This window comes from Bombus affinis, chromosome 1, assembly GCF_024516045.1.
Source record: "Bombus affinis isolate iyBomAffi1 chromosome 1, iyBomAffi1.2, whole genome shotgun sequence".
Taxonomy (NCBI): domain Eukaryota; kingdom Metazoa; phylum Arthropoda; class Insecta; order Hymenoptera; family Apidae; genus Bombus; species Bombus affinis.
The window spans coordinates 16736700-16763354 of NC_066344.1; the positions used below are offsets into that span (position 1 = coordinate 16736700).

Here is a 26655-nt window from a genome sequence, read left to right on the forward strand (position 1 = left end):
TAGTACATTTTACCACACTTTACAATGACATGTACTAATATTCGTTTTATCTATTCATAACAATTACAAGTGCAAACGAATGTTCTTAACATTATTAATATATATAACTTTATTGTCAAACATGTCATTATATAATTAATAAGCGGAAAAAGATAACTAATATATATTTTCGAACAAAGTATACGATTGCAACAATTGTAAAAAGATGTGCGATAAAGTGTTATTTCAAAACTAAATTTGCACCTATTCATTAGAGAGACACTAATCTTATCAATTAGATAATTAGGATGGATTAGGTTATGTGGATTAAATGCAAAATATCTTTTATATAATACATATGTATTTTTGTATAAGATATCGTAACACGAACCCGTAAAGATCAATAAATAAACTTTGCGTTAAAAATATTTAGAAAAGGATTTCATGTTATGTATACTTCCAACGACAAATCAACCGCTATCTTCGCAGTAGCGATCTCGTTTCTCATTTTTCTTTCCTACGTTTCCTTCTCTTTCTCCTTTCTCCACTTCCCCTTTCCTTTCTTCCCTTTAATTACCTTTTATGTTCCTCATCTACTTTTTTTCTCTTCTTCAGACTTGAATTTCATAAAGTACACAGGTAAACAGTATGTTGGTGCAATACAGTATCGAGTTCTAGTATCTGAGTAAGGAATATAAAGTATAAAAAATAGGGGAAGTCCCGTAAACTATGGGGCAACTCGTGGACAACACTGACTCAGAATATGGAATGGTAAAACGTGCTAATGGAAAAAATGAATGCGCGTTTAAACGCTTTTTGTTGTCGTGGTAGGTTCGCTATTAGCTTCCTAAATGCGATGAGTCGTTATCAGATCCGCTTCAGGTTACGTTTATCAAAACTTCTTTCGTGCTCATTTGTCAAGCATTATATTATGGTTTCTTCTCGCGCGTGATCCTGGACACGTAGTCAGAAGATTATGATTCTTTTATTTTTAGCAGAATCTAAACAAATTTACGAGAATTTTAAATATAAATATAAATAATTATATTAAAATAACTGATTCCACGATTGGTATAGTTGATTAAACAATTTCACTTATGCATTTTAAAATGTATACAATTAAAAAATTATTATTTTCCAAATGAATATAAATAAAAATCGCATACTCGAAACGCGTATTTAAAAAGAGTCAAATTGAAATATACAGATATGCGTACGCTTTTTAAGCGCCACATTACAAAATTCTTCTGAAGGAGAACATATTTAACTACAGGAAATATATAACATAAGTGATTCTGTGCAATTAATTTAATTAAAAATCTACCTTTCTCATTTTCTGGTTAACATGCAGATTAGCAGTTCAGTTTTACTGTTATCATTTTGTAGAAGGTTGCATAGTTGACTGGTTGCGATAAATCATTCAATATAGGCTGTAGGTAAAAAGCATTATGTAGTTCACGGTTCTAGCAAGAACAAATTCCTTGATGCGTATTCAATGTACATATCTAGAAGCTCATAACGGAGCGCTGGCACGGCATTCCTTTCGCTAGAACACAAAGAAAATACATAGATAGGCGTTGCGTTGGCATTAACACATCAAGAAAGGAATTTCAAATATCCGTTTTATTTTGCACAGTTTTTTTAAATCGATCAAAGTATGCCATACGTACTATTTTTATAATCGTATTCTTACTTATACCCTGTTACAAAGTTTTGCAAGTGGAACATCTAATTTTTTATCATAAAAGTATGAAAAGATCTTAATTAGCATACATATACATGCGTATATTTCAAGTTACAAAGTTAAGACAAAAAACGATTCAACAATAAATGTAATATCTGACATTACCAGCAATCTTCATAATTTCAAAGAAATGACATTTTTAAAATTACAATAATAAATCTCATGCTTGTATACGTCCTTTTTCCAGTCGTGCGGACGATAATTTTTCCAGCCGATTAAAAACTCAAGATCCTCTGTCGGCTAAGCAAACCAACGAAAATGCAGATCCACGGAGGGTCAAGTTCGGTTGCTCGACATCATCTTCCCCTTCCATCGTATTCCACCTAGCTCTTAGCTCCCACCCACTTAAGTTCCCTTTATATATTCGTCTCTCTCACACCCATCCAACCATTTCTCTTCGCATTCTACTTCCCTCTTCTGTCCTCCCTTCGTTGGAGTCGTCGGTGTTAAACTGCTAGCAGTAAATACCCTTCCATGGACGTGAAATTGGCCGAAATGACTGCAAAGTCGAGGAGAAAAGAGCAAGTGGCAAGAAGGGCGTACAATAAATTTTCATCGGTACTTCAAAGACCTGTGATAGGTTTTTCGTTCGTGAGCGAGCGAACAGCTTGTGTGTGAGAGCATATACATGCAGGTATGAGTTAGGCGTGTATTCGTGATGGGTTCGGGTCCGGTGGTAACCGGACTACGGCATTCATACACGAACGAGAGATCGTGCGTGACTGGTCGGTCGGTATATAGTCGGTTTATAGCTGCGAGTGTGCGCCCGTGTGTATGTGCCCCTAACCTGCTCGTACATGTGCAGAGATTAGCGTGTATTGAGCGGGCGTGCACGTGCGCTACCGCAGCCGTGTCTGTCTGTGTGCCACGCTCCCGAGCCAGGAGACAACGAAACAATGGAACGTCGTCGTCGTCTCGGGTCCGAGTAGCGAGGCGAGCGGGTGGATTGTACTTGGTCTGCTTGTTCGTTCGGGTCTCGTACATCCACGAAACCGTACATGCACCGGGGATTTCTGAAGACGGTTTTCAGGCTCCCAGCGGTTCGAGAACCGCTTGCTCGTGACTGCCCCCTGGCGTACTTGTTTCTCAGTAGAGGCCGGGCCGCGACCAAGGAGGAACGCTTTGTGTGTTGGCCTGGAGAGATTCGTGAAACGTTCACATTGTGAAAGTTTGTTAACGCGTGTGTTTACTACTGTGTTTCGTCAGAAGTTTTATATGAAAATAAAACATAAAATACATCTAGATTATATACATCACTGTGATCATAACGAGGGTGTTTTTAAAGCGCGCGTGAGAATCATCGATCGATACTGGATCACGGTAGCCAAGGAAACGCACAGAACGAATCACCCGGCATGTGAGTGTACATAAGTACATATATCTTTCCATGAGCAGTGTTTACCGACAGAAGAGACGAATTTCGTATGGAATCGGTATCATTCGTTGATCTTCGTCCCTGGAAAACTAATTGTAAAACGCGCCTCATGGGATCGTAATCGCAGTAATCGTCCACTGATTGTCACACCGATGTGGCTGTGTGTCCTTTGGCTCATCTGAAACATTAAGTTTGTACAATCGACGAGTGATTATCGATTCGTTCGAATAAATGAATCGAGTGTATTTAAGTGTTCATGATTTAAGAAATCCGTGCAGTCGACGCACTTTCTTTGGTTTGGTGTCGCCGCCTCGTACTCTCTCGCTCCCTTTCATCTTGCATTCCCTTCGACCATCCTCCTGTCCCTATCTTCTCTTTGCGATCCTCTCTTTCTGTTTTTCTCACTATCTTCGTCTACCTCTCGCTCCTTGTCGCTCCTTTCTCTACTCCATTCCTCGGTCGACCGGTCTCTCAAGGGGGCGTGCTTGGCCACATTCAACAATGAGCGAACGCAAAACTATCTAAGCACGAGGCGCGAACGAATGGTTCTCCCTGTGTTTTCTGACTGTGTGTGGCCCGATCTTTGCCCTGCGAGTGTGTTTACTCCTGTGATACGGTCGCTCGACCCCTTTTTTCCGGATTTCAAATGGATTCACAACGGTCAATAATAACTTAACCAGAGGATCGCCTTTTCAGCGTACATCACTTTTCCGGAAGGTAAGTGTACCAATGTTGTTATCTTGTGTATATATCTTCTTTTCGAGTAACAGTAGGATTTCGTTTGTTTTAATAAGTTTATTTTTAGTATTAATGAAACACATTGTTCTGAAGCACATTGAATCGCTTCTGTGTATCGCTTCTGAATATATACGGTAACTTAGGAAATTATTTAAATATACAGAAGCTTTTTATGAATACGTTACATGTTATACAACGTACTAGTAGTGTGAGGAGACATAGTTATCATCGCACATAAATGTTTTCTGTGACAAGTGTTCAAATATTTCTGAAGTTTAAATTACTTCGAACATGATTTTATTCCTTAAACCTTTATAAGGCTCGGCAAATCTTAAAATTCTTGATAATGTTTGTGTTCGGAATAATTTGCGTGTACGTCGAATACAAGGAACAGTTGAAATCTGTGATACCCAGACGATTCATAGAATAGATAAAATTCATAGTGTGCTCAACTTCAACTTTTTGAACCTTAGCTCCTACTATCGAAATTAATAAAAACAAATGGGGGTTCCCTGAAGTAATGTAATAACAGTTCACAGTTTTAAAAAAATGGAGGGGCGACAGCTAGAAAATTTATTATAAGATCTATCCAGTTATTCGAATTGCCATGTCTTCCGATGCATCCGAATAAACGGAGTTTCGGCATAGTCTCCATGCTTTTTTGTAACACGTTGCTTCGATGTGCGCGGTATCATCATGTATTAACTGATCTGATCATTTCAATTAACTTCTTAAACGAAAAAAACTTCTCTTGCAAAAAGAAGTTAACTTTCAGCGAGTTTTTCTTTAATCCTATTAAATTGCCAAATTACTTGTCAAATCGATAATATTTCTCTCGAACGAGTTTCCCAATCCGGATCGAACGTGTGCGTCTATTCGCAGACTGTGCGTCGCAGTGTATCGGCTTTGATTCATAATCTTTGAACCAATAGGTATCATGTTCCCATTTCGAAATACCATTACTTCGTGTGATAGATCGTGAGAAACGTTACGGGTCTATGAAGATAGTTATCGTTCTTAGAGATATCGACACACGGTCACGCTAAAAACGAAAATCCTTGTTGTTATTATTGTAGAATTCTATTTATTTGAACTTATGGTAGGACAAACAGTTCACGGAACTGGAATTCATATAGCGGATACTTTTCATAAACTTCTCAATTTTATTACGTCAGTCCTCTTGCACAATAATTCATCAAATAATAATAGTAGTGAATTGACAAGTAAACCATAGATTATGAATTTTTCTTTTACGATTTTTTAATTTTTCATCAAATAGGATAGTCGATATCAATAAAGTAAAAATCATACGATCAAGTAACCTATAACATATAAAATTGACTCGGATAATTTCATTCTTATTATTATTAAACTCATTACAACTGGATAAAGGCAGAATTATAACCTCTAAAGTTCATTTGAAAATTTTCATTCGTTTCGTTATTAAACTCGTTAGAGCTACGTAAGGATATCTTATTAATAGTAGTAATTTATAACTTATATAATTTCATCAGTAATATTAGCTCAGTTGCGTAAGAAAGTTCAAGGTATGTGATTAGTGTCCAATTTAAAAACGTCCAACATTATATTAAATCTTTTTTTAATTCATCCATTTTCTTTTCAATTTATACAATATAGCTCCTAAATGGACCGTATATATAATAGTTAATTGATTCTCTCTATCTCCTACCTATGATTTGTACCATATAATAGGAATTTAGATAAGTGGATTGAATCGACGATTCGTTTAATCAAACACGAAATTTTCATCCCAATGGAAGTAGTTCCGCTAAATCTTTTTTCTCTGTTTCTTCCTCAAATAATTCAAGGGAATAATCTACTAGTATAGAAGCGAATAATTGAGCGCGGACACATGTCCGAGAGTTAGGTTCAACCAAATTGGACACGCTTTGACTTTGAGAAGCCCCTCTTTCAGCTTAATTCGGGATGAAACGAAATAGAACCCCGGACGAAAAGCCGGCGTGACGCGTAAAGAACCTTTTCAACAGAGGGATTTTAGAAACGTGTTTCCTTCAAATGCCGCTGCGTGGATGTCGTTAGTCGCGATCGCAAAGTATGTATTTTGGGTATTTAATAGTTAGTTAAAGTCAGAGAAATCGACGTCATCGATGGGCCCTTCTTCCCGCGTCGTCTTAGTAGTTGTTGGATGCTGTCCAAAAATACCGACGACCGCTGAAAGTATGCGTATATTCATGGTCGAGACACGATACAACGGAAATGATATTTCAGTACGGAGAACCTTGTGCGTTTGATCGCGTTGAGTGATGTATGCCTTAGGAAGCGACCTCGGTGATATTGACATGACAATGACGATAAAATTGAAAGTAGATAGAATGTGTTTGTAATATACGTATTACTACATTATATACAAATGTATCAGGCTTGTTTGTAAAATTCTTTTAAAATTACTTTTCGTTACATCGAAATTAACTACTAGAATAAATTCTATAGAATTAGAATATTTAATATATTTCATGTGTCCTGTATAATTATATCTAAACTATCTGACGATGGTATAATCGTGTAAAGAACTTTATTTAAATATCTTATTTATCATCTTCCATCGATTCGCTTAGGTAAACAATGCGAGTAAATTGACTACGTATAACGGAGAATGCGGAATATTGAATGAAAATGTTGATAGTTGATATTCAATATTTGACATCATAAATACAAATCATGTAGACGTTATCATAAATATTTACTAGGTAGAATTCTATCTTTATCGACAGAATAAATTCAAATGAAATCGCAGTTTATCGTAAACAGTCTGAAGAGACGTTTAAAGCCGTCATAAGTCTCGAGGCAATTGTATGGACTACGTAATTAAGGCAAATGGTTCATCAACTCGAGCAACCTAAGGCGGATGCGGCGAATTCCTTTATGAAATTAGTCTGTTATATATAGTTATTACTGGTGTGGGAGGAAATGTTTGAGGAAATAATATTTTCGTATAATTTGATTTTTTCGTCATTAAATTTGGTTCTACAAAGTTAACTTAAGAATTGTTTGAGTATTATGTTTGAGATCGTAACCGACGTATTATGTTGGTCAATAATTGGAACATTATCTCTGTTACATACTCAATTCTTTATAATTGTTATTTATATCGTTATATCTAAATAACAGCATTCAATTCTTGACATTTAGAAACAATTTTCTATTAAAGCTATTCTTTATTGAATTCTTGTTTATTGAGTATATTGAAATTTATAAAATTTCCAATACTTCACGTTGCTATGACAACGATCGTAATAAGTATGCGCAACTTCAGTGCGTTCGCGTCCATCGACCAAACAAAAAAACGCGGGAAGAAGCATGATTTATGTACCACTCAGAAATCAAATTCATCAATTCCGTGTTTTGAAAATTTTTTATTTTTTAATATCAGATATAGCATTTAATTATTTGTGAAATAAACGATTAGAATATGATGGAGTAATAAACAATAGCGTTGCAATTGAATAATTTTTGTATGAATTGTAACACAACCTATCTCGTAGTTCCTTATTCTGTACGTACGCATTGCCGCCATTTTAGTGTCGATAATTTCGATTGACGTACTTGATCAAAAAAGAATTATGACTTCAGCCAAATCACTTATGCCTGGTAATTGACTGCATTAACGTCAAGTGGGCAGGTGAAGATAGACACCAATCGTTTATCATGCAAGACCAGTGTGCCCCTATTTTCTTCGTTCTGGCAGCTACATTCCTTTACGCATTCTACGTAATTCGAATTTTAATTAAATAAAACATTTAAATGAAACACCTACGACCGTATTAATTTCGTTTCCGTAGAAACAATATTAATACGGTTGTAAGTGTTTCATTTAAAATAATATTTACATTAGACAAAATTTACTATTTTCTATCGATAAACGTCATTCATATACACATGATGTATTAAATATGGATTTCCACTGTTTTCTTCTTAGTTTAAAAGCAACGTTTAGTAATTTCATGGGAAATTCCTAGATTTTCATAATTTTTCACTATAAACTCTCACGTTACAGAGACTTATTGGTGGACAAATTTTGTAATTTCGATATATTGGGTTGGCAACTAAGTGACTGCGGATTTTGTCATTAAGTAGTATTGACGAAATCCGCAATCACTTAGTTGCCACGCCGATAATTCAACGGTTCTATCTTACGGAGACGTAGACAAATTCTTGAATTTCAAAATGGTTCCCATGATCCAACGGGTGTCAAAATCTTCGCGAGTACATTTTTTCCAACAACGTGTAATTATTATTATCGTATATCATTGCCAATGATAAATCGACTAATTTCTATCATTATTATCGTAATACGCAGGGAAACATGTACGTGAGCGTCGCAAATAACACACGTTTATCTTGTTAGCTGGATCTCACACCCGACGTACATTATTACACGACGTTGCGTGTGTAGGGTGTTAGCGAATTATATGCTGCGTTTTGAATCTCAATCGTCGAGTTCTTACGGCACATCACGTCCCACACCTGTGTCTTCTTTTTTCTTTCGCTGCCAGTAGGAGACATCAGGCACGATCTTATCGCGCGTTTAACACTCGACTTCGCTTCTTCCTTTAATTTCGTCTCTCGCCTAGATGTCGCGCGGGAAATTTCCGTTTACAAAGTTAACTTACCCAAATATCTTCTTGGAAATTCTATTTCTTGCGAAGAGGAAGTACTCTTACAACTGTCGCCCCTTATCCACATGGAAGTAAGTCCGAGTATTAAAATTCCTCGCTTCCTCGATGAACAAGCCTTTTGCAACTTTTATCTGTGAAACGAAGTTGCCGAGTCGAAGTTAAAATTTCCTTTCCACAGAAGCCACTTCGTAGCTTTTATCTTTAATTTTTTATGTAAGTTGAAACTTTTATTTCTTGTCTCCTTCGTGCTTCGACAGACACGATATAGAAGAAATTTCAGGAGGGTCTTCAAAATTATTTTAATGACTCGATTTTCTTGTTTGCGAAGAGCGTCCGGCACGTTATTCAAGTACAGGGGAATAATGATACGTTTCTCGTTGAAAATCGTGTAGACTGTAGATCATTTACGAAGTTCAAAGAACACGTACGTATATACACATATACAGGATTATGTTACACGCGTCGCTGAATTTCTTTGAAGGGATCGAGTGTGTCGTCGATCGACATTGCTTTTTCCTGCGATTATGCTCTGTCGCGTTTTCTTTCGCCAGACACGCGAACGTGCGTTCGTGCGAAACATGTGAAAAGACGATTCGCGATGAAAGCGAGGATCCAAGATACGAGGCGACTAGGGAACGTGCTTATTATATGCAATGTATTAATAAGGTTACGAAATATATATGTTAAGATAATAGGATTATAAGTCTAATTTGAAATTAGTAATGTTGGATTATCTTAAGCGATTAAATAACAATTTAGGGTTAGGTTTGAGCTAGGTTATTTAATTTGAATTTCTTTTATACCTTCTATTTTACGTAATAAGTATCATTGATGGATTTTGTTACGTAAAATAAAGTAAAGTAACTTAACCTAGATTCTAAAATTGACTCGGCTTAACTTGACGTAGACTAAGCTGTTGGAAGTCACGTATCATTTAAAAATATTACAATAGTTAGGGATCGAGATTTAACACTTCCTTACGTTAAACGTACTGTGATTTAATGACACGCGCGGAATGAAGTTTGTACGAAACTAGGAATTTTAGGTTAGAACAGCATGGCGCCAGCGAGATTTAGTTCCCAATTTAGAGCATTCGAGTGGTTCGGTTATTCTTGATTTTTATTGCGAATTCTAGTGGTTATATATAGGATAAGGCGTTTTTAATCGCAGAACGAGTTAAGTTATTTTTCCAGGAGCTACAAATCGAATATGTGAAGAGAAAGCAAATATATTTTGAGGATGCAATAAACAGAAATGAGTAATAATGGTAGATGGTATGGTTTTTCCAGAAAAAGTGAGAGAACGATGAAAAAGAGGCGCATTAATTGAACGATAATCAGAACGATGCATCATGGCTTCGTCTTTAGGGGGACCAGGAATGGCGTCAGGTGTCCCGTCACCGCGAAGAGTCAACCTGGAGTTTCCACCACCTCCACCTTATCCACCGCCTCACAGTCAGGTATAATTTTCAGCATGCAATGTTAAACCTTATAGAACTTATGTCTAATGTGAATTCGAATGCGTGTATAATTCTAACCTGTATGTAAAATCAGTTTTGCCATTGCTTTGAATCAGTATTAGAGTATCTATATGTAATTAATACATGATATGATAATATATGATATGATAATATATGATACATAACCTCATCGTTTGCTACAGAAATTAGAAATTGTAATTGTTGGAATTTTTAATTATTTTAAGAAATTATGTTTAATACTCAATTTAATATAAGAGTTTTAATACTAATAATATGAAGGATATTAGTCATCATTTTATTAAAATTCCAATCATGACCACTTAATTTAATATACCACTTGGCATCGTCCATTGCATACGTATGTACAAATTAGTCGTGCATGTAATAATCTATAACGCGATCACGTGCTCGATGATTTCTAGTATTCAATTATATAAGAGCGATTCTATGTTTCGAATAGATAATTAAACCAATTACATACATATATGAAATTTTAACGATTTACTATCACTAATTTATAAAATTGCTAAAACTTGAAAAGTTACAAAATTAAGATTATCAAGAATTAGGAAATTGCAGGATTCAAATGATTAAGAATTAAAAGATTGGGAAATTATTAAAAATATAATTCCATTCTTTAAACATCAATTTATCACTACAAAATTACATTATTCCATACGATTACCATAACGACTAATATTGTTTTCCGTTCTTTCAGATGGCCTGCCCTGGATTGGTGGATCCTGGATCGGTAGCGTCACCGATGACGAGTTCTGCTCATCAGCATCCCCTTCAGGATTATTCATATGCTTACTACGAACCTGGACCGAGTCGGCTGCATGGTACATATCCGGCGGAAGTTGGCCTGAATCGTGTGCAGCCACAACAACAGCAACAATTGCGCGCAGATTCGTTCAAGAGACACACATACATGACACGATATGGGACAGAGGAGAATATTTACGAGGAGATATCGGAGATCAAGTGAGAAATTCATCATAAAACTTAATTGTTCGTAAATAATACCTTTCGAGCCAAAATATAACGTGCACGAGCATGGAGGAAATCAAGCTAGAGTTTCTTCTTGGCAATTTAAGGAAGAATTTGCTATAACCTTGGAATTAACAGAGAGTAACAGTAGCGCGTGAGAACGCGATCGATTGAAAACAAAAAAGACATAATATTCGTAATAATGGCATGCGTTAGATAAGTATCGGATTTATGTTATGTTATGAGACTTTAATTGAAGTTTAATATGGGAAGAGCAGAGTCTTACCCGTCGTTCAAGTCAACCGGTTTCTTTAGCGACTTTTTTTCCCGATGGTTTATCGGATAACATCCTTTGGGCGGGTTTCCATTACCTAGAGAACAGTTCATATAATGATTCTTTAAAAGATGATTCTGATAAAAGATGATTTAAAAGATGAATTTTAGACATTCATTGTAGCCACCGTGTTCCATTCGAGTATTTACAAGTAAGATTCTTATGGATTTATAGGCTTCATATATAACAATATATATTAGAATCTTACTAAGGATAGAAACTAAAAATTTCGTTCACCAAAATCGACCGATTTCCACTTTCCAAGAAAATTTATTAAGTAATTTTTAGGCCCAATAGTTTCCAATAAATATTCTCGACAATAAAAGGAGCTTAACAGCAAAATAAATAACCTGGCGAATAATTAAGTCAAATCTTGAATATTGAGTCGATCGATTTTCCCATTTATAATATTTACTACTTTAAAGACGATGGATATTATTCCATGACAGGAAGACGGTGTTAGCTTTCAAGGGAAAAAGACCCGAAGCACGCGAGCTTCGTACGGTCGATAGGAACGCCGATGACGATAGTCGCGGTAGAATTACGTTTCATTCAATCTAAACGATGATGAATACGCACGTTCATTCGCCTCGATGCAAAGTGAACTTCAACTGGCGCGAGTTGAACGCGAGGTTCAAGTGGACAACGAGCTTCTCCTCCTGCCCGACCACTTGGCCCGATTCGACGAATTCCCTGCACCGGATGCCATCAGACTTAACGATTAAAGTCGCAAACAATAAGAAAACAACCCCGAGTTTATGGTTACGAGTGTCTAACACCGTTTGTCATAATGGTGCGCTCCGAAACATATGGTCGAATACTGACCTCGCTCTGTACATACATATATCCTTTGGTTTCTCAAAAATAAGTAAATAAATAAAGTCAAGTTTCAGTTATTCATACTTAATGTTAGAAGCTTAATATAATATACATCTATAGACAGTGTATGGGTATAGCAAGAATAAATCGACAAAATATTATATCTTTCTAATTTATTTTTGCTGGATCTAATTTTCTTTCTTGTGAAATATCTTGGAAATTAAATGAGCACTACTGTGTCTGGAAGTATCAGTAATAATTTTGAAAAATTTGGAAAAACAATTCTCGAAGGTCTTACAGTGATAAATTTGAAAGTTCTAAAAATTTATATCGACATTGAATATAATTAAAAATATTCATAATATTCTATAATTAATATTGTATTTCTTAATATTAATAATTAAATAAGAAATAAAAGTAGTTAAATTATATCTTATATATATAGTCGTAATAACCTTGCAATAATCGAAATATATCTCGTGAACTTTGAGGGATCCTCTTAATATCAATTACTTTAATAACTATGAATCATTGCTGAACGATTATCGGTCATCCACAAACAATCGCTTTATATGATTTCACATTGTATATGCAAGAGGGAAACGTATGTAAATACTAATGGAGAACTCGAATTCATTAGCAGACAATGTCACCGAGCGTTGCATGGTTCGAGAAGATCCCTAGTGGCGGAAGAGGTACGACGAGTTCAGTCACGGCATCGTCGAGTACTCGGGGAATTGAATTTGAGCGTGGAGGCGATGCTGATGCCTACCGTAGCCGATAACAACGACGAGGACGAGCCACAGGACCAACGAGGGGCGTCCACAGAGGAACTGTTATCCTCGGTCAGTCCCACCGACGACCTCCTTTCGCCTGTTGGCTGTGACATGGACAGCGGCTTCAGTGGAAGCTCCAGTGCAAGTTACAGGTTGATAGAGACACATTGTAATAACGTGTTTGTACCTGGTGTGGGTGGACAATTTTGTGGAGCACCGTATACAAACTTTCTATAATTTATTTTACTTCATTCTTTTCGTGACTTGCTCCTTTATTATTCCTTTTTATTTATATTCATGCTAGAATCCTTTTTTAGGACTTCATATGATTCAAAGATGGATTATTGAAGAATTCATTTATGTATTTATGAGGGAACTCAAGTGTTATACAATCATGTTGAAGATAAACTGTTTTAGATATTTTTAATTGTTCCTGTAGTTCATTGGGATATTACAAAGTATTCCAGAGTAGAGAAAGGATTTAATGCATAGCAATTTTTATGTAGATCATTTTATTGATATTTACTTGCAACTAATTACTCCTAGAGAATTGTAAATAAATTTTATTCGATTACATGTCATAAAGTATATATCTTCTAATATTTTATACGTACTTTACCTGTATTAAAAAGGAAGTGACCATGAATCAACTACACAGAATAGAAGTTTCTCTATTATCTTGCACTCAAGAAGCGCATAAAAAACATTGCCACCATTAATAAAAAATGAGTCCACGAACTCTTTGTACACACCTCGTACAATTCTAATTCTAAGTATTCCTAAAACCAATGAACCTAAAGAAGAAAAAAACTAAGGAAGAAGAAAGGGATCTAAGAATGTTGATTGTTGTTTGTTCAGGTCGGGGCTGGGATCGTTGAGGAGGGGAATGGGCAAGACTAGCACTCCGGAATTAGCGGGCGGACAGCGTAAAACGAAAGCGGCTATGATCTGGAAAAAGGGTTGGAAAGGCTGGAAGAAACTGCATTCTTTCGGAAACAATAGCAACAAGACTGGTGAGTCATTTGTACTATATGCTGGCCCGCATTTATATTGTGCAATTCAGGTTATAGGGAACTCTACGTTATTTAATCGCTATCATAAAAATATTATTACAAGCTGCATGTATCCTCTACATATACAACATTTACTAATATCAGCAGATATATATATATATATATATATATATATGAAATAGTGTTATAATCAAAGCACAAAATTTAGTAAATGTATATAGGTACCAACTACTCAATATATTACACTACATATATTTACACATATGAGATTTTTGCAATAACATTGACTGAGTATAAAAATACTTACTATTCCTAAGAAGTATATTCATTTACTTTTTGCACTTAGTACATGCATACGTGATTAACAAGTGTGTATTTACCGAGTTAATATATTCATTATAACGTATATACAGGGTATCCCGCAAAATCTAGCATTATCGAATACAGAAAGCAAGTAAAGAATTAATTTAAAATTAATAGCGAGTAAAGAATAAATATCTTAAATGAAATCACGTTTTGAAAAAAATTTGATTACAAAGAAATAGTCAGAAAAAACAATAATAAAAAATGAAAAAACAAACGATAATTCATAGCGCATTCGATTCAGCTTTTTTCCGTTGGTTACCTCAGTTGTAATAAATCTCTGCTGTAACGAAAGTGTAAGCTGTGGTCAAGCTTCGGTCACGAACTGCTCATGGCTGGGAATTAATTATACTCGCGGCTGTAGCTGTATTAAAAATTCTCGTTGCGCGACTCTCGACTATCGTGCTGCGAATACGAAGCCAGTGGGAGCAAGAAATAGAGGTGTGCAGAGAGAGAAATCTCCAGAAGTGCCGCTCCTTCGTACAAGTGCTTTGAAAAGTATGCAAGGACTTCGGCACGTTCGTTTCTATGTGACCAATGTGAAATATTTAGAATTATTACAACCTACGATTTCAGTTAAACTTAACTTCAACACATATCTATATACCTCTACTACATTTTTAAAATTAGAAATTTAGTATTGCAGCCTATGAATGCTGTTAAACATAAATATAAAATAAACAAATATATCACATATCTATATCTCACTCGTACTTAAGGCAAGAGAGTTATAAGAGTTACTAGAGGCGAGAGATGTTCTGAATTTCTCAGAAATATATCTTTTTCCATACTTTATCACATAAGATCCTGATTCATGACTAATTAGCGAAACTAGTAACCCACTATGTGTATAATAGATCTTAAAAATTATTATTACTCAATTGCCAATATATACAATAATAGGTATAAGTAACCTCAAGCACAGATCTTCTACTATGTCAATGTGCAATATACATCTTTAATACTAATAGCTAGAATAACAGAATAATTGGTAAAAACATATTAATCAGATCCAATACATTAGAATTCCTCCAAATAACAAATGTCTGGAAGAGTAATAAAGCAATTCTGTCCGAGGGCGAACAGAGCTAATTATTTCGAACGGCATACATTGCCGAATGGAATACACCGCAAAACCTAACCGCAATCTTGATCGATTCCCTCGGCGAACACGTCTGGTCGTGTTCGGAGGCCCATCGAGCACCTTTTGTGCGTTCGTTTCATGGCCCTTTGTCGCGCATAACTGCACAAGTATGCACAGGCCTTTCTTTCATGGGAACGCTGCCCTCTCCCGGACTATGACGCAAGCGTTTGGCCCCGTGTACGCTCGTGTGCATTTGGCGCACGAACCGAGTTAATTATTGGTACTTGGAACGGGTCAGCCGCGGGGTCACTCGGTGGAGAAGCAGATGCGAGACCACGTGCACGCCCAACTCATTCTTTTCTGTCTTTCTTTCTCGCACATTCTTCCCGCTGTGATCTTTCTTCTCTGCTTTGCATCATCTCCGTTTCCATCTCTTTTTATCTCGTTTGAACGACGGTTTCGCTCGGACGTTGCGCTCAGATTTCTGAACGGTTCTCGATTTGGTTATATTTATTTTTACATGATACGTTTGACACTCGACAACAAAAATGGAAATCTATGGTTTTTTTTGTAAATGAGAGTTTATAGCGTCAATTTATCCTGTTAAACTGTATTCGCATTAATCTATTAAGAACCAATTAATAGGTTATTATAATTTATAAATATTGCATATTGTAAATATACTGACTAAAATATTGACTGAGACAGCGACAGGAATTATCGAGTTTATTAAATATTGAAATTAGTACACTTTTGCTCTCATATATTATTTATTTCTTAGAAAGGGATTTATGCGTTGTATATACAAAAAGTTAGAAAACATTATTTTTTATATATCCATTTTATATTATGCAGAGTATTGGAATTTTTTTATGGCTGGTATGATGGTAATTTTTATATGTATTAGATAATATAATGTGCATTAATAATAATGATATTATTATATGCATTAAAGATGTTGAAATTAGGTGTTTCGTAACATCTACTGTCATTTTTGCGTGACTTAAGCTGAGAGTATCACTGTTGAAGTCGCGGATACATTTATTACCAAACATGTCAGAAACATATATTTTATAGAAACTATGATAGTAGCATCTTTAGTTTGTTTGTACTTACGCTATTCGTATTATGCATTTCATTTTACAACATTCCCAAAATTTTTCCACGTTATTTTTAAGTATCTACAAACCTTTTTGTTACCTACTAAAATCAGCGTAAAATCATGGTAGTGAGTCGTATATTATACGACAGAAGGTTCCATCGATAGCCGACAGAGATTGTAAACAAAGAATCGTGTGCATACGGGGCAGATGTTCAGAAAAGAGCAGTCTCCCAAGGCACTCGACCATATGGTTTCCGGGATCCCGTGGCGTTTCTCGAACGGCTCAGGCCTACCCTAATCTCTAGACAGAACCTCGACGACACTTGTCCCGTTTGAAACAATACCAGCTTTGTAATGACCAGCGGATGTTACGAGTTTTCTCGGAATTTCAAGGTGAAGACGACGAACTTCAGAATAGTAAAGGTGTACGCTGTTCGTTTTGGTCGGAGGACTGTAATTCGAATAATTTTCTTTGGAGCAATTGATTATCGACTTCCTTTTGTCTATATATACAGAATGTTTCAGAATGAATAGTACATCTGCAGAGATAAAACTAAATAAAAATTAGAATTATTTCTAAAACTAAATGTTGAAAATAACAACGTGAGTTCTCGCTCGCCATCTATATGCTGACGGCTAGTTACAAAAAGAGTAACTAGAAGTTATCCCTAGACACGGTCGATAGACCTGATCGATAGTTTTAGGACCTCTCTCTTGCCTTTTTTCTTTCGTTCGTTTGTGACCCTTCTAAGTGTGTGCAATAAAGGTTTTTCTGCTTCGAGAAGTGTGGATTTATTATCTAGATAACATAATAATAACTAACGCGATCCTACCTCTAAAACATAAAATAACAACACTAAAGTTATTTCACTTGAGATTTCGTTTTCGAACGATCGATTTTCTTTTTGTCAATATACAGGTTATTTTAAAAAGAGTGATATAACTGGGTAAAAGATCATTCATTAATTTAATTTAAAGAAGGCATAGTATGGCAATTAAAAAATAGATTTAACTTTTTATCTTCTTTCATTTAGTATCAAATAAAATCATGAATTGAAGTTTATAATAAATGGAATGGAATTAGGATAATTAAAATGAGATGATACATCAGATTCGAGGTTTCATTGTGAATGGGAGACATTTTACCTCGGTTATGCTCGAACACTCTTGCGGCAAAATATATGAGATTATTGGTTAAAGAAACAAGCTTCCTTAAGTGCAACGATCTATCCGTTCTGCAATAGCAATAGCAGTTGTGTTACTGAAAGGGATACGAAACCTTTTGGCGGGAAGGAAGGTATGCGAAAAGCCATCGAAAGAAGGCGAAACGCGTTAAGAACGAAGAGAAAGGCGCCAGACGAGGCTCGCCGCTGTTATCCCCGATACTTTATAGGTATTCGTTTCGACAGCGTGTAATATTCATATCGTAATCGATCTCTAACCCTTGGTACATCCGCGCTTCTCTCGAATTCGCTCTATCGATATCGTCCTTTTTTTCTTGGTTTGCCAATTTTCCTTTTTTCTTTTCCGTTTCAATATAGTGAATTGAATTGTGGTTACGATAAAAGTAACTCATATATTTTACAGTTACAATATTCTTTACGTGTGTGATGAAATAATTTTATTTATTAATTTAGAATCGATTTACTTATATTAGAATTGTTTTATAAAACTGTGCAATCTGTTTTTTAATTCGTAATTTTCAAATCTGTGCATGGTTTATTAATTTTAAAGAAACCGAACGAACTCAGTTCAAGATAAATTATCTCTGAAAATATCGTTTATTAACAAACTCGAATTCCGCCTTAAAATTGAAATTTGCATATAAACTTAAGTCTAATTTACTATGCGATTGAACTTTACGCCCATCAGTAACAGCCCTGTAATATTTCTGAAAGAAAATCTCTTTCATTACTGCTCCACGTTTATTCTCAAAAATCCGACAATTTACACACCTAACCTCTCTTGCATTTAATTAAACATATATGAAAACAAGTAAAAAACATTTTCATATTTTCGTTCATACATATTTAATACATCTACATTATCTTCAATAAAAGGAATACGCAAAGAGTGGTATAAAAGCGTCGTTCATATAATCTTATCGCATCATTAATCAACCGATTGCATAATTTCTAGAAAGTAGTCAGTTACGGTTTCATCCCCTCCCCTTCTATATCCACAACAGTGTCACAGTTTGTTAGCGATGCTTTCCACCGCGTGCATCACTCGTACCATGATAGATCTATTCTCTTCGTCTCGTCGTTTGATATATTCAAAGATCTGCTCTATACGGCGATCGGTCCGTGAATCGCGATCATCGCGATACGGTGCTGCCATACGGCTTTTTCGCGACTTTCTCGGCATCCCATCATCCTCGCTACGCTCTAACCTCTCTTTGTCTTCTTGACTCGACGCGGCGTCCCTTCCACGTAGTCTGGATAAATCCTTGATGCAGTCCGTCTCTGACGTCACTTTCTCGATCGTTAGTTCTGTGGCACGTGGTAGCCGTGGTATCGCGACCGCGACGTTCCGCGTGGTTCGTTTTCTCTTTGCGAAATTTTTGTTCATCTGCCTGAAAACCAATTGAAATTTCCTAGTAATAATTAATTAAGATAATGTACGTAGCTGGCCGTAATTATCTTTACCAGTTTAGATCTTGAATATTTCATATCAATTATTCCTATCTCATTCGTACTCAAAGCAGTACAGACATCTTTTTTTAAAACTCGATTTGCCTTGAAAACTGATCAAATATGCTTCTAAATCATAATCAGTAGTAAGAATGCGGTACTGTATTATGAAATACTATATTGTAAAATTGTAAAACAGTGTCTCTAACAATAGACTCTTACATGCTTCATATGTGAATACTTATCTTATTTATCTGTTCTGCACGACTCGATTCGTTAGATATACATACTCATCATATTTTAATAAGTGACCTTGATCATTTTAGTTACCATATATCTCACTAGAGTTACGTGACGACTTTTGTTTATAAATATTGTTTACCTTATCAATTAATATCCAATTATGTCCAACCACATATCTACTTTAAAGTTACAATTTAACACCTGCTAAAAGAAACTACTTTTCACAATGACTGCTATACCTGTTAACACCAGAAGGTCGTACTTTCTGGACCTCAATCGTGCAGTTGGCACTAAGTGCCCGTAACCTCCGTTCCGGAAACGAATCGTTGATTCGACGATCGATTTCCGGATTAGATTGCGCAGGAAGTGCGTCCACGGACGAGGTGGGCTCTTCCGGTGTCACGGAGACGCAAAGGAATTCGTGGGGATCGATGTACTCATCGCCGATCGGCGTAGATCCCCGATCGTATCCAAGAACCTCGTCGATCGCATTGTAAAAGGGCCATGAAACGTCATCCACATTGTTTCTGTCTCCGTGAACCGGATTCTTCAGTTCCTTTAACAAATTGCTGATACACAATATTTAACAAAAATCGAGGACTAAACGGATAATCGTACCACAATTCGTATTTAGTGATCTTCATGTGTTTTTTCTTGTTTCTAGATCGTAAGGAATCTTTCGATAAGTTATACAAAGTGAAAATATTATTTTTAGCTAACAAAGACTTCCTTTAGATGATATGCAAAACACTGGTGTTTGCTGGAGTTAGGTTAGAGGCTGTTTAAGATCAGCTGCATTCTTGGGGTTACTGATTCGAGTGACATCTAAAAAATATCAGTTTAGAACTAAGGTATTGAAGTAAATTTTATAGAAAGCACAATTTAGAATTTAGAACATGAAATCTGAGAGAAGATTTGGAGATAGAATTAGAAAGTAACTACTATGCTAAGACATTATTCTTAAAAACCTCGAATCGACAATTCTGCACAAGGTTTAGAAACATGCTTATATAACCAATTTTATAATCTGTTTTACATACTTATAACACTATTACGCAATACTTGTTCTTCTCATTTTCACACGTTATGAGTGAAAATCGTCGTCTCATATTTAAAGAAACAGTTGCATGTGATATCTAGTATCAAGGACAAAGACATCAATTCAAAGCAAACGACGATGATACTGAATAAAATAGAAGCGAGAAAAGTATCGTGTCGAATTTACGAATTGTCGACGGTTTAACGCGGTATCATCGTGATTGGTGGTTTCTCCGCGTCGTGGCGCTTATCTCGCGGTAAGGAAAACGGGTTTATTATGCTTCACGCTGAAATGAACACAAACGAGAGTAAAGCAAACTAACTCATGCACGGGGATCAACGAGCGATCGTGGTTAATCGTTAGGGCAATAAAAGGCGTGTCTGTCTTGTCTCACTTTGTACTGCTGCAGCAGGTTCGACCATTTCTTCTTCAGCACTTTGTAATGTACGTTAGCCATTATAGTAGGAAATTCTTCTCTCATCTGTTGCAAAATATACCTAAAGAATTGACGAAAGTAAAAAAAGATAAATATAGTAAGAGATGATTTTAGATAATGGACGACAATGAAACGCGTTCAGCCTCAGCTTTTTGTGTTATGTATTTTCGCGATTCGCATTCCGAGAAACGAACAGTGAGGATACTATTCACAATACGGAATAAAATCGGCCTATTGTTTTGCTTTTATCAATAAGCGTACACGTTTTGACTGATAACGAAACGGTTCGAGAAGAACGCGTGATATAGTGGCCAAGATGGTACATGGGATGGAGCGCATGTATTGCTGTCAATTTCCGTTTTCGTTATTGTCACACGTCGCGTTTACAGTGTTAGTATAATGCTTTCTTTAATTATAATGTGATATATCTAATATATTTTAGTGCTGTAGGTAAATAGTTGTATCAAACAAGTCGGTTAAGCCTATTAGGTAATAATAATGTATTTCAGCAAGTTGTCATTTTAAAATTCTTATATGTTACATTTTGATTTTTTTGGTTACACATATTTATTTCACTGATAATTTAACTTATTAAAAAACATAATAAAGCAAGATATATTTTCTAAAACAGAGTAAATCTGTACGTCTAATATTAATTATACATATATGTATATGATACGACATAACGATTAATCGAGATAAAAAATTTTATTTATTTACTTTGTTCAAAAATATATCAAAAATTATTTTTGAAGATGCTACATCAAAATATTCTCATAGATTTTTTCACAATATTACCTAACATTAAATGAAAGCTAATCATCGAACAAATCTCCCAGACAATTTATAATACACCGATTAAATTCGGCTAACATTTTTCCTCCAATTTTCGTCATAGTCGTTAATAATAGTGATTCGTGTCTTGATATTTCTGTATTCCGTGCTATTTTAGTACATACGATTTGTTTCTGGCAAAGCCACTCTTTTTCGATTTCACCAGTTTCAATTACTTCTCTCAAAATGTAATTGTCTCAGTGTCTTCATTTAAATTTTGGTAAAGAACGAAGAAAATAGATAAAAATGCGATGAATAGTAAAATATGACAACTGCGATTACGTTTCGACTCGTGAAAAATTATTCGTCCCATATCTTTACACTCGAGGTCGACTGGCGCGGGAATGTCGCGGTTGATAAATGATGCAAACAAGACTCTTTTTGTCGGTATTTTTATATGTGCGCGCAGAAGACGCGTTTCAACGTTCCTTTAATTCCGCCGGTGTTCTGTCAACCTCGCGCTTCTTTTTAGTACGTCGAGTTCTTAGTAAGATTTTCATAGTAATATTTAATATTTTCTTAGTAATATTTATCAATGAAAAAAGTGATAATCAGTGTGATATATTCGTTGTATTGTGATTTGAAAGCAATTAGAAATTCCATTTCCCCTAAGCAAGTATGATATTTGCAGTGAATTTAATTGATATTTTCTAACTTAAATGTTTTACAGTGAATTTTGTTTAATTTTTGACAACAACTTCTATAAAACACAAATATTTCAAATTTTCTTCAAAAAAGAATAGTAAACGTTATTTTAATCCAGTCTGGAAATTTTAATAAAAAAAAATATTCCAAATTTTCTTTAAGAAAATAAAGAAAACAGTAGACTACGAAATTTTAATAATAAAAGAAACATTCGAAATTTTCTTAGCAAAGTTCTTGAGCGCAGAAAAAAAAGATACCAGAGAATGAGTTAGGGTATATGGTCCGTATTATACTTACTCCCATCCAGCTTGGGCTGAATATTTGCGTCCGGTAAAGAGCTTTCCATTTTCCTTTCGAAGCTGAATAAACCGGCAGGTGAGGTTCTCGGTCCCTGTGGACATCCGCAAAACGGGAGGGAAAAATCGCTGTGACTACCTGCATGACTCGCGATTATTATCACTGTGGTCGTGGTAATGATTCCTATTAGACGCTTATTATATCGGCGGAGGAATGTTGTGTCTCGAAGAATGGGACAGACGCAGACCGGTTGACATGGTGGAAGGAAAAATAAGAAACGGTATGGTAGAAGAACAAGATAATGGGAGGAATAACAATTCGAACGTGCGCAATTTAATAGTGCGGGAACACGTGGACAGGCGCGCACGACTGCGCATTCCATTTCTTCGAATCGCTCGAGTGCATCGAGATAAGTCCATTGGGTGATTATAAAAACGAGACGAACAATTTAGTTATATGGACAGTGAAATCATGTTATGTTTATGGGATAATCGCATTGTCATAGTAGTTACTTAGAAATGAAAAAAGATGTAGAATCGAAACGAAGATGGAGAGTTATAGGGAAGGATGGTGATGGGCAAATGAGAAAATTGGCTGCGCGCGCAGTTGCAACGCGCGTAAATCTTTGATAGGCGCAGTCAATACGTCGTGAAGCAACGCCACGATACGCGATATATACTGTAAATCTGACCGAAAACAAAACAAAAGACAATAGGTAACAGTGAAAGTGTTAATAAATTGAGCGGTATGTAATTTGAATATTAAGATTTGAAGCATTAAGAAAGGTAGGAAGTTGTTTTGAAGCAATGCAGAAGGAGCGTCATAGTGATGATGACGCAAAAGAAATTCGATTGCGCGTCGCACTTGCGATACATTCATATAGCAAAACGAATCATCGTGGCTGACGTATACACGGGACGAATAAAAATATAAAGACAGGAACCCCTTGATAAAGCAGTGTGTCATTCGTTTCGCGTCCAAGGCACAATTCGTATCGTCATAGATAAAAGACGTCATAACCAAATACGAAAGAAAGAATCGAGTATACACGTGGTTTTTATTGAATGACACCGGACACAAATGCGTTTATTATAGAACCCAGAACTCACATCGAAATTTCGCGTGCTGAGAAACCTCCGTCATGATGACCGTTCGATACAAATCTACAGAAAATACGATTGGACGTGTGAAAACTTCTCATAGTCGGAGATTCTGATGCGTACTAAAATCTAGACCTGGTTTCAGTCTTCACTAATAAGCAAGAGGGGAGTGTACGTGGAGCACATGCCACTACCGCCGTGGTGGAAACTGCAAACATAGATTTTGGTGGGGTATGCGATTCTGAGATAGAATATGCGCGAGTTTGTCCGTGGACAAGGCACATAACCGGCTGCTCTTTGAGTGTACACCAACCAAGGAAGGAAAACAAACCGCGTCGCCATCTCCCATTAGAGCTGCACAACAGCTCTTTTTCCTCTTGCTCGGCCAACTGTGTGCTTTGCTCTCGTGATTCACTGTGTTATCGACGACAAACCATTCTTAGCCAGCGATATCGATCCTATCTTCGATCCTTGGCAGAGATGCACTTTTCTCAACAAGATGTATCTGACTGTTCTTGTGTTCTCATAGGGTTTTTTTTTGTGAATAATACAAATTTTCTCAACGGCATTCGAATAAAATAAGAAACTTCTATTTATTTTTGTCGAAAAAGATTAATTTTAACTAGAAATTAAAACAGTTTGCATTTATCTGATATATATTATTGGATAATCTTATCATGGAAATTTTCATAAATACTAGTCTTGGTTACTTACCCCTTGACAACATCATGTAGCATATTCTCACCTCGCCAGAAACTCATATTCTTATCAGATGACTTCCTGCGGTCGTTCCGTAGTGCAATACGGTTTTTCAGTTTATTTGATTTTTTTCGAGAATATGTATTCTCTTTTCCTGTAAAGGAAAAAGAGTTGTTTTACTTTTTGGCGTATTTGTGCATATATAAACATATTTTGCGTATGCAATAAACCCCTGGATTTCCGAAATGCATCATATTTCACTTACATAAGAACTGCTTGTGTGTCGACGTCAACATCTTGCTTGCATTGATCTTCGAGTTACAAATAATTTATATCTCCATTCAATTTGCCTTGCTGTTTCTCATTTATTTACTCATTAATGGGTAGTCTTATGTAAAATTAATTTTCAGTTATAAACTAAAACTACATACATCGTTTCAAAAATATAATATAATGCTTCTTACATAACTAAAATTTCTAGTTGCATGCATAAGTTGAACGAACTTTTTAACATTAAATTGACGCGTTTAGTTTAGTTTTAGTTTAGTGAAAATATATAGAAATCAATAAATCCGATAATGTTAGTATGCATAAATATACACTAATGTACATTAATGTATTATCGCATTAGAAGTTCGGTGCTTTAAAAATAAGCAATTCGATAATAACAGCTTTCAGACGAATATTTTCTAGTGCAAATAAAAATTTTTTCTCTTAAAATACGACGCGTTTCATTTCTTTCACACGGTAAAGTTTTTCCAAGAATTTTTCATCAAAGTGCCTTTTCGTTTTTGAGTGCATAGGACCGAGCATATTTTTCCAGCAACAAAAGCTCTCAAAGGCCAGCTGCTACAGGTTTTCTCTGTTTAATGATACCCTAGACCAGAAAATCGTATTTTTCCCCGATTGTCCAGCAGCATAAATTCTCGTGATCGAAATTCCGACATTTGAGGTGGCGCCGCGTAGCGGTAGCTTTGACAAATTCTCCAAACACTATGACTATCTCTGTTTCTCTTACTCTATGTCGATCGTACCTTCGTTTCTCTTTTTTCTCCCTACTTCCGTTGAGAACGTATAGAATGGCCCACTCTTTTATTCTACTTCTCTGTCCAATATTTTTCATCCTCGTCCATCCACAAGACTCTCTGTCTTTCCCATTTCGTTTGCACACATAAGCCCGTTTTTAACTTTCTCTCTCGTTCACAAGTTACAGCACCCTCTGTTCTACTCCCTCTCTCGGCAAATCTCTTTTTCAGTCGACCAGCCGCAGCCTCGATCACTCTATCTCGCTCTTTCTCCGTCTCTCTTCTCCTTCGTGCCCTTCGTTTCCATGCAACCTCCCTCAGTGCGTGACGGGTCTGCGGGCCACGGAGAGCTAGAGAAGCGCGCGCGCGCGGCCATGTTTACTCGCTTTGGTGGCGTTTCTTTGTCGGACACAACGCATTCTTATCGGTACACGCTGTGATATTAATTATGCCTGCGGCCGGCCGCGTGACCACGTGTGCCCCGTGATTTTTACGGAATTGTGTTCCCTGTGCTTAAAAAGTGTCGTTTCTTAACTCTGTCGATTGAACGCCAAGAGCGTGCGCGTATGTTGGTCTCTTCGGCTCCGATCGGCGAGCACGTTGGCCGAAACCGAAACGAACGCCTAACCACGCTCGGTATTCGAATAACGAACAGTGGCTTTTAACCTGGAGAACGAAACGCGACGTGGATCGCTCGCCTCCGCGAGATGGAGGAACTGCATAACGGTGTCATCCTGATCAAGTGTAAGTTTCGTGAGTGGCTTGTCAAATGCTTCCTATCTCGCGTGGTGCGGTTTTATCGTGTCGCATGCACGATGACAGCGTTCAACCAGAAACAGAACGTTCACCCCTTTGACATTATTGGAATTCTTGAACTGTTGTCTTGCTAAAATACGAAGTTTCTTATCTACCTGTTGTATAATTTTGAAATGCATTCATAAGTCTAGGTGTAGAATAGAGTGAATTCTTTTAATGGAAGGTTATAGTTGATGATGATTTTGGTATTAATAATCATTTTTGAAAATGGTGTTCAACTCAGTGGAACATTGTTTGAAATATGAAATTGTCTCCGTACGACCGATTCTATTGCGACACGGTCGATCATTGTTCCGGTAATTGGCATCGGCACGGTTGCGTGGAAACGATGAAACGCCCCGTATCGTGCAGCGTCAGCTTCAGGACAGTGCCCGTTCCGCGTTCTTGGTGCATCGTCCATATGTCTCTTTCTCGCCTTCTGGCCGGATCCTCC

At 36.3% G+C, this 26655-nt stretch overlaps 2 protein-coding genes across 6 annotated transcripts in view; one reads left to right on the plus strand and one right to left on the minus strand.

Annotated features, from left to right (window-relative positions):
• Positions 1-9132: 9132 nt before the first annotated feature.
• The window catches only part of LOC126914339 (rho guanine nucleotide exchange factor 10-like protein), a 41512-nt gene continuing 23989 nt past the window's right edge, over positions 9133-26655 (plus strand). Inside the window, 5 exon segments of the mRNA XM_050718139.1 lie at positions 9133-9149; positions 9784-9953; positions 10693-10958; positions 12758-13045; positions 13752-13906. Of these exon segments, the coding sequence (XP_050574096.1) occupies positions 9846-9953; positions 10693-10958; positions 12758-13045; positions 13752-13906 (817 nt within the window). The 5' untranslated portion in view covers positions 9133-9149; positions 9784-9845.
• On the minus strand, positions 18218-26167 carry LOC126914765 (uncharacterized). Of its 5 annotated transcripts, none has more exons than XM_050719174.1 (8): positions 25416-26166; positions 24647-24769; positions 24397-24535; positions 23692-24304; positions 22583-22676; positions 20765-20867; positions 19571-19887; positions 18218-19030 (listed from the first exon to the last, which is right to left on the minus strand). In XM_050719174.1, the coding sequence occupies exons 4-8, from the start codon at positions 23723-23725 to the stop codon at positions 18646-18648; spliced, it is 933 nt and encodes a 310-aa protein (XP_050575131.1). In that variant the 5' UTR covers positions 23726-24304; positions 24397-24535; positions 24647-24769; positions 25416-26166; the 3' UTR covers positions 18218-18645. The 5 variants fall into 5 exon arrangements, with proteins under 5 accessions (XP_050575131.1, XP_050575139.1, XP_050575155.1 ...); XM_050719182.1 differs by having other exon boundaries at positions 23692-23890; positions 23996-24304; positions 24647-26166; XM_050719198.1 differs by lacking the exon at positions 22583-22676 and having other exon boundaries at positions 23692-23890; positions 23996-24304; positions 24647-26167.

Bases quoted from the DNA above. Each gene is read 5' to 3' on its own strand.
- LOC126914765 (XM_050719174.1), bottom strand. From the start codon at position 23,725: ATGACGGAGGTTTCTCAGCACGCGAAATTTCGAT. The intron at 22,677-23,691 runs GTGAGTTCTGGG...GGATGTCCACAG, and splicing joins TCAGCACGCGAAATTTCGAT to GGACCGAGAACCTCACCTGC. The intron at 19,888-20,764 runs GTGAGACAAGAC...AATTTGTTAAAG, and splicing joins ACCTGCTGCAGCAGTACAAA to GAACTGAAGAATCCGGTTCA.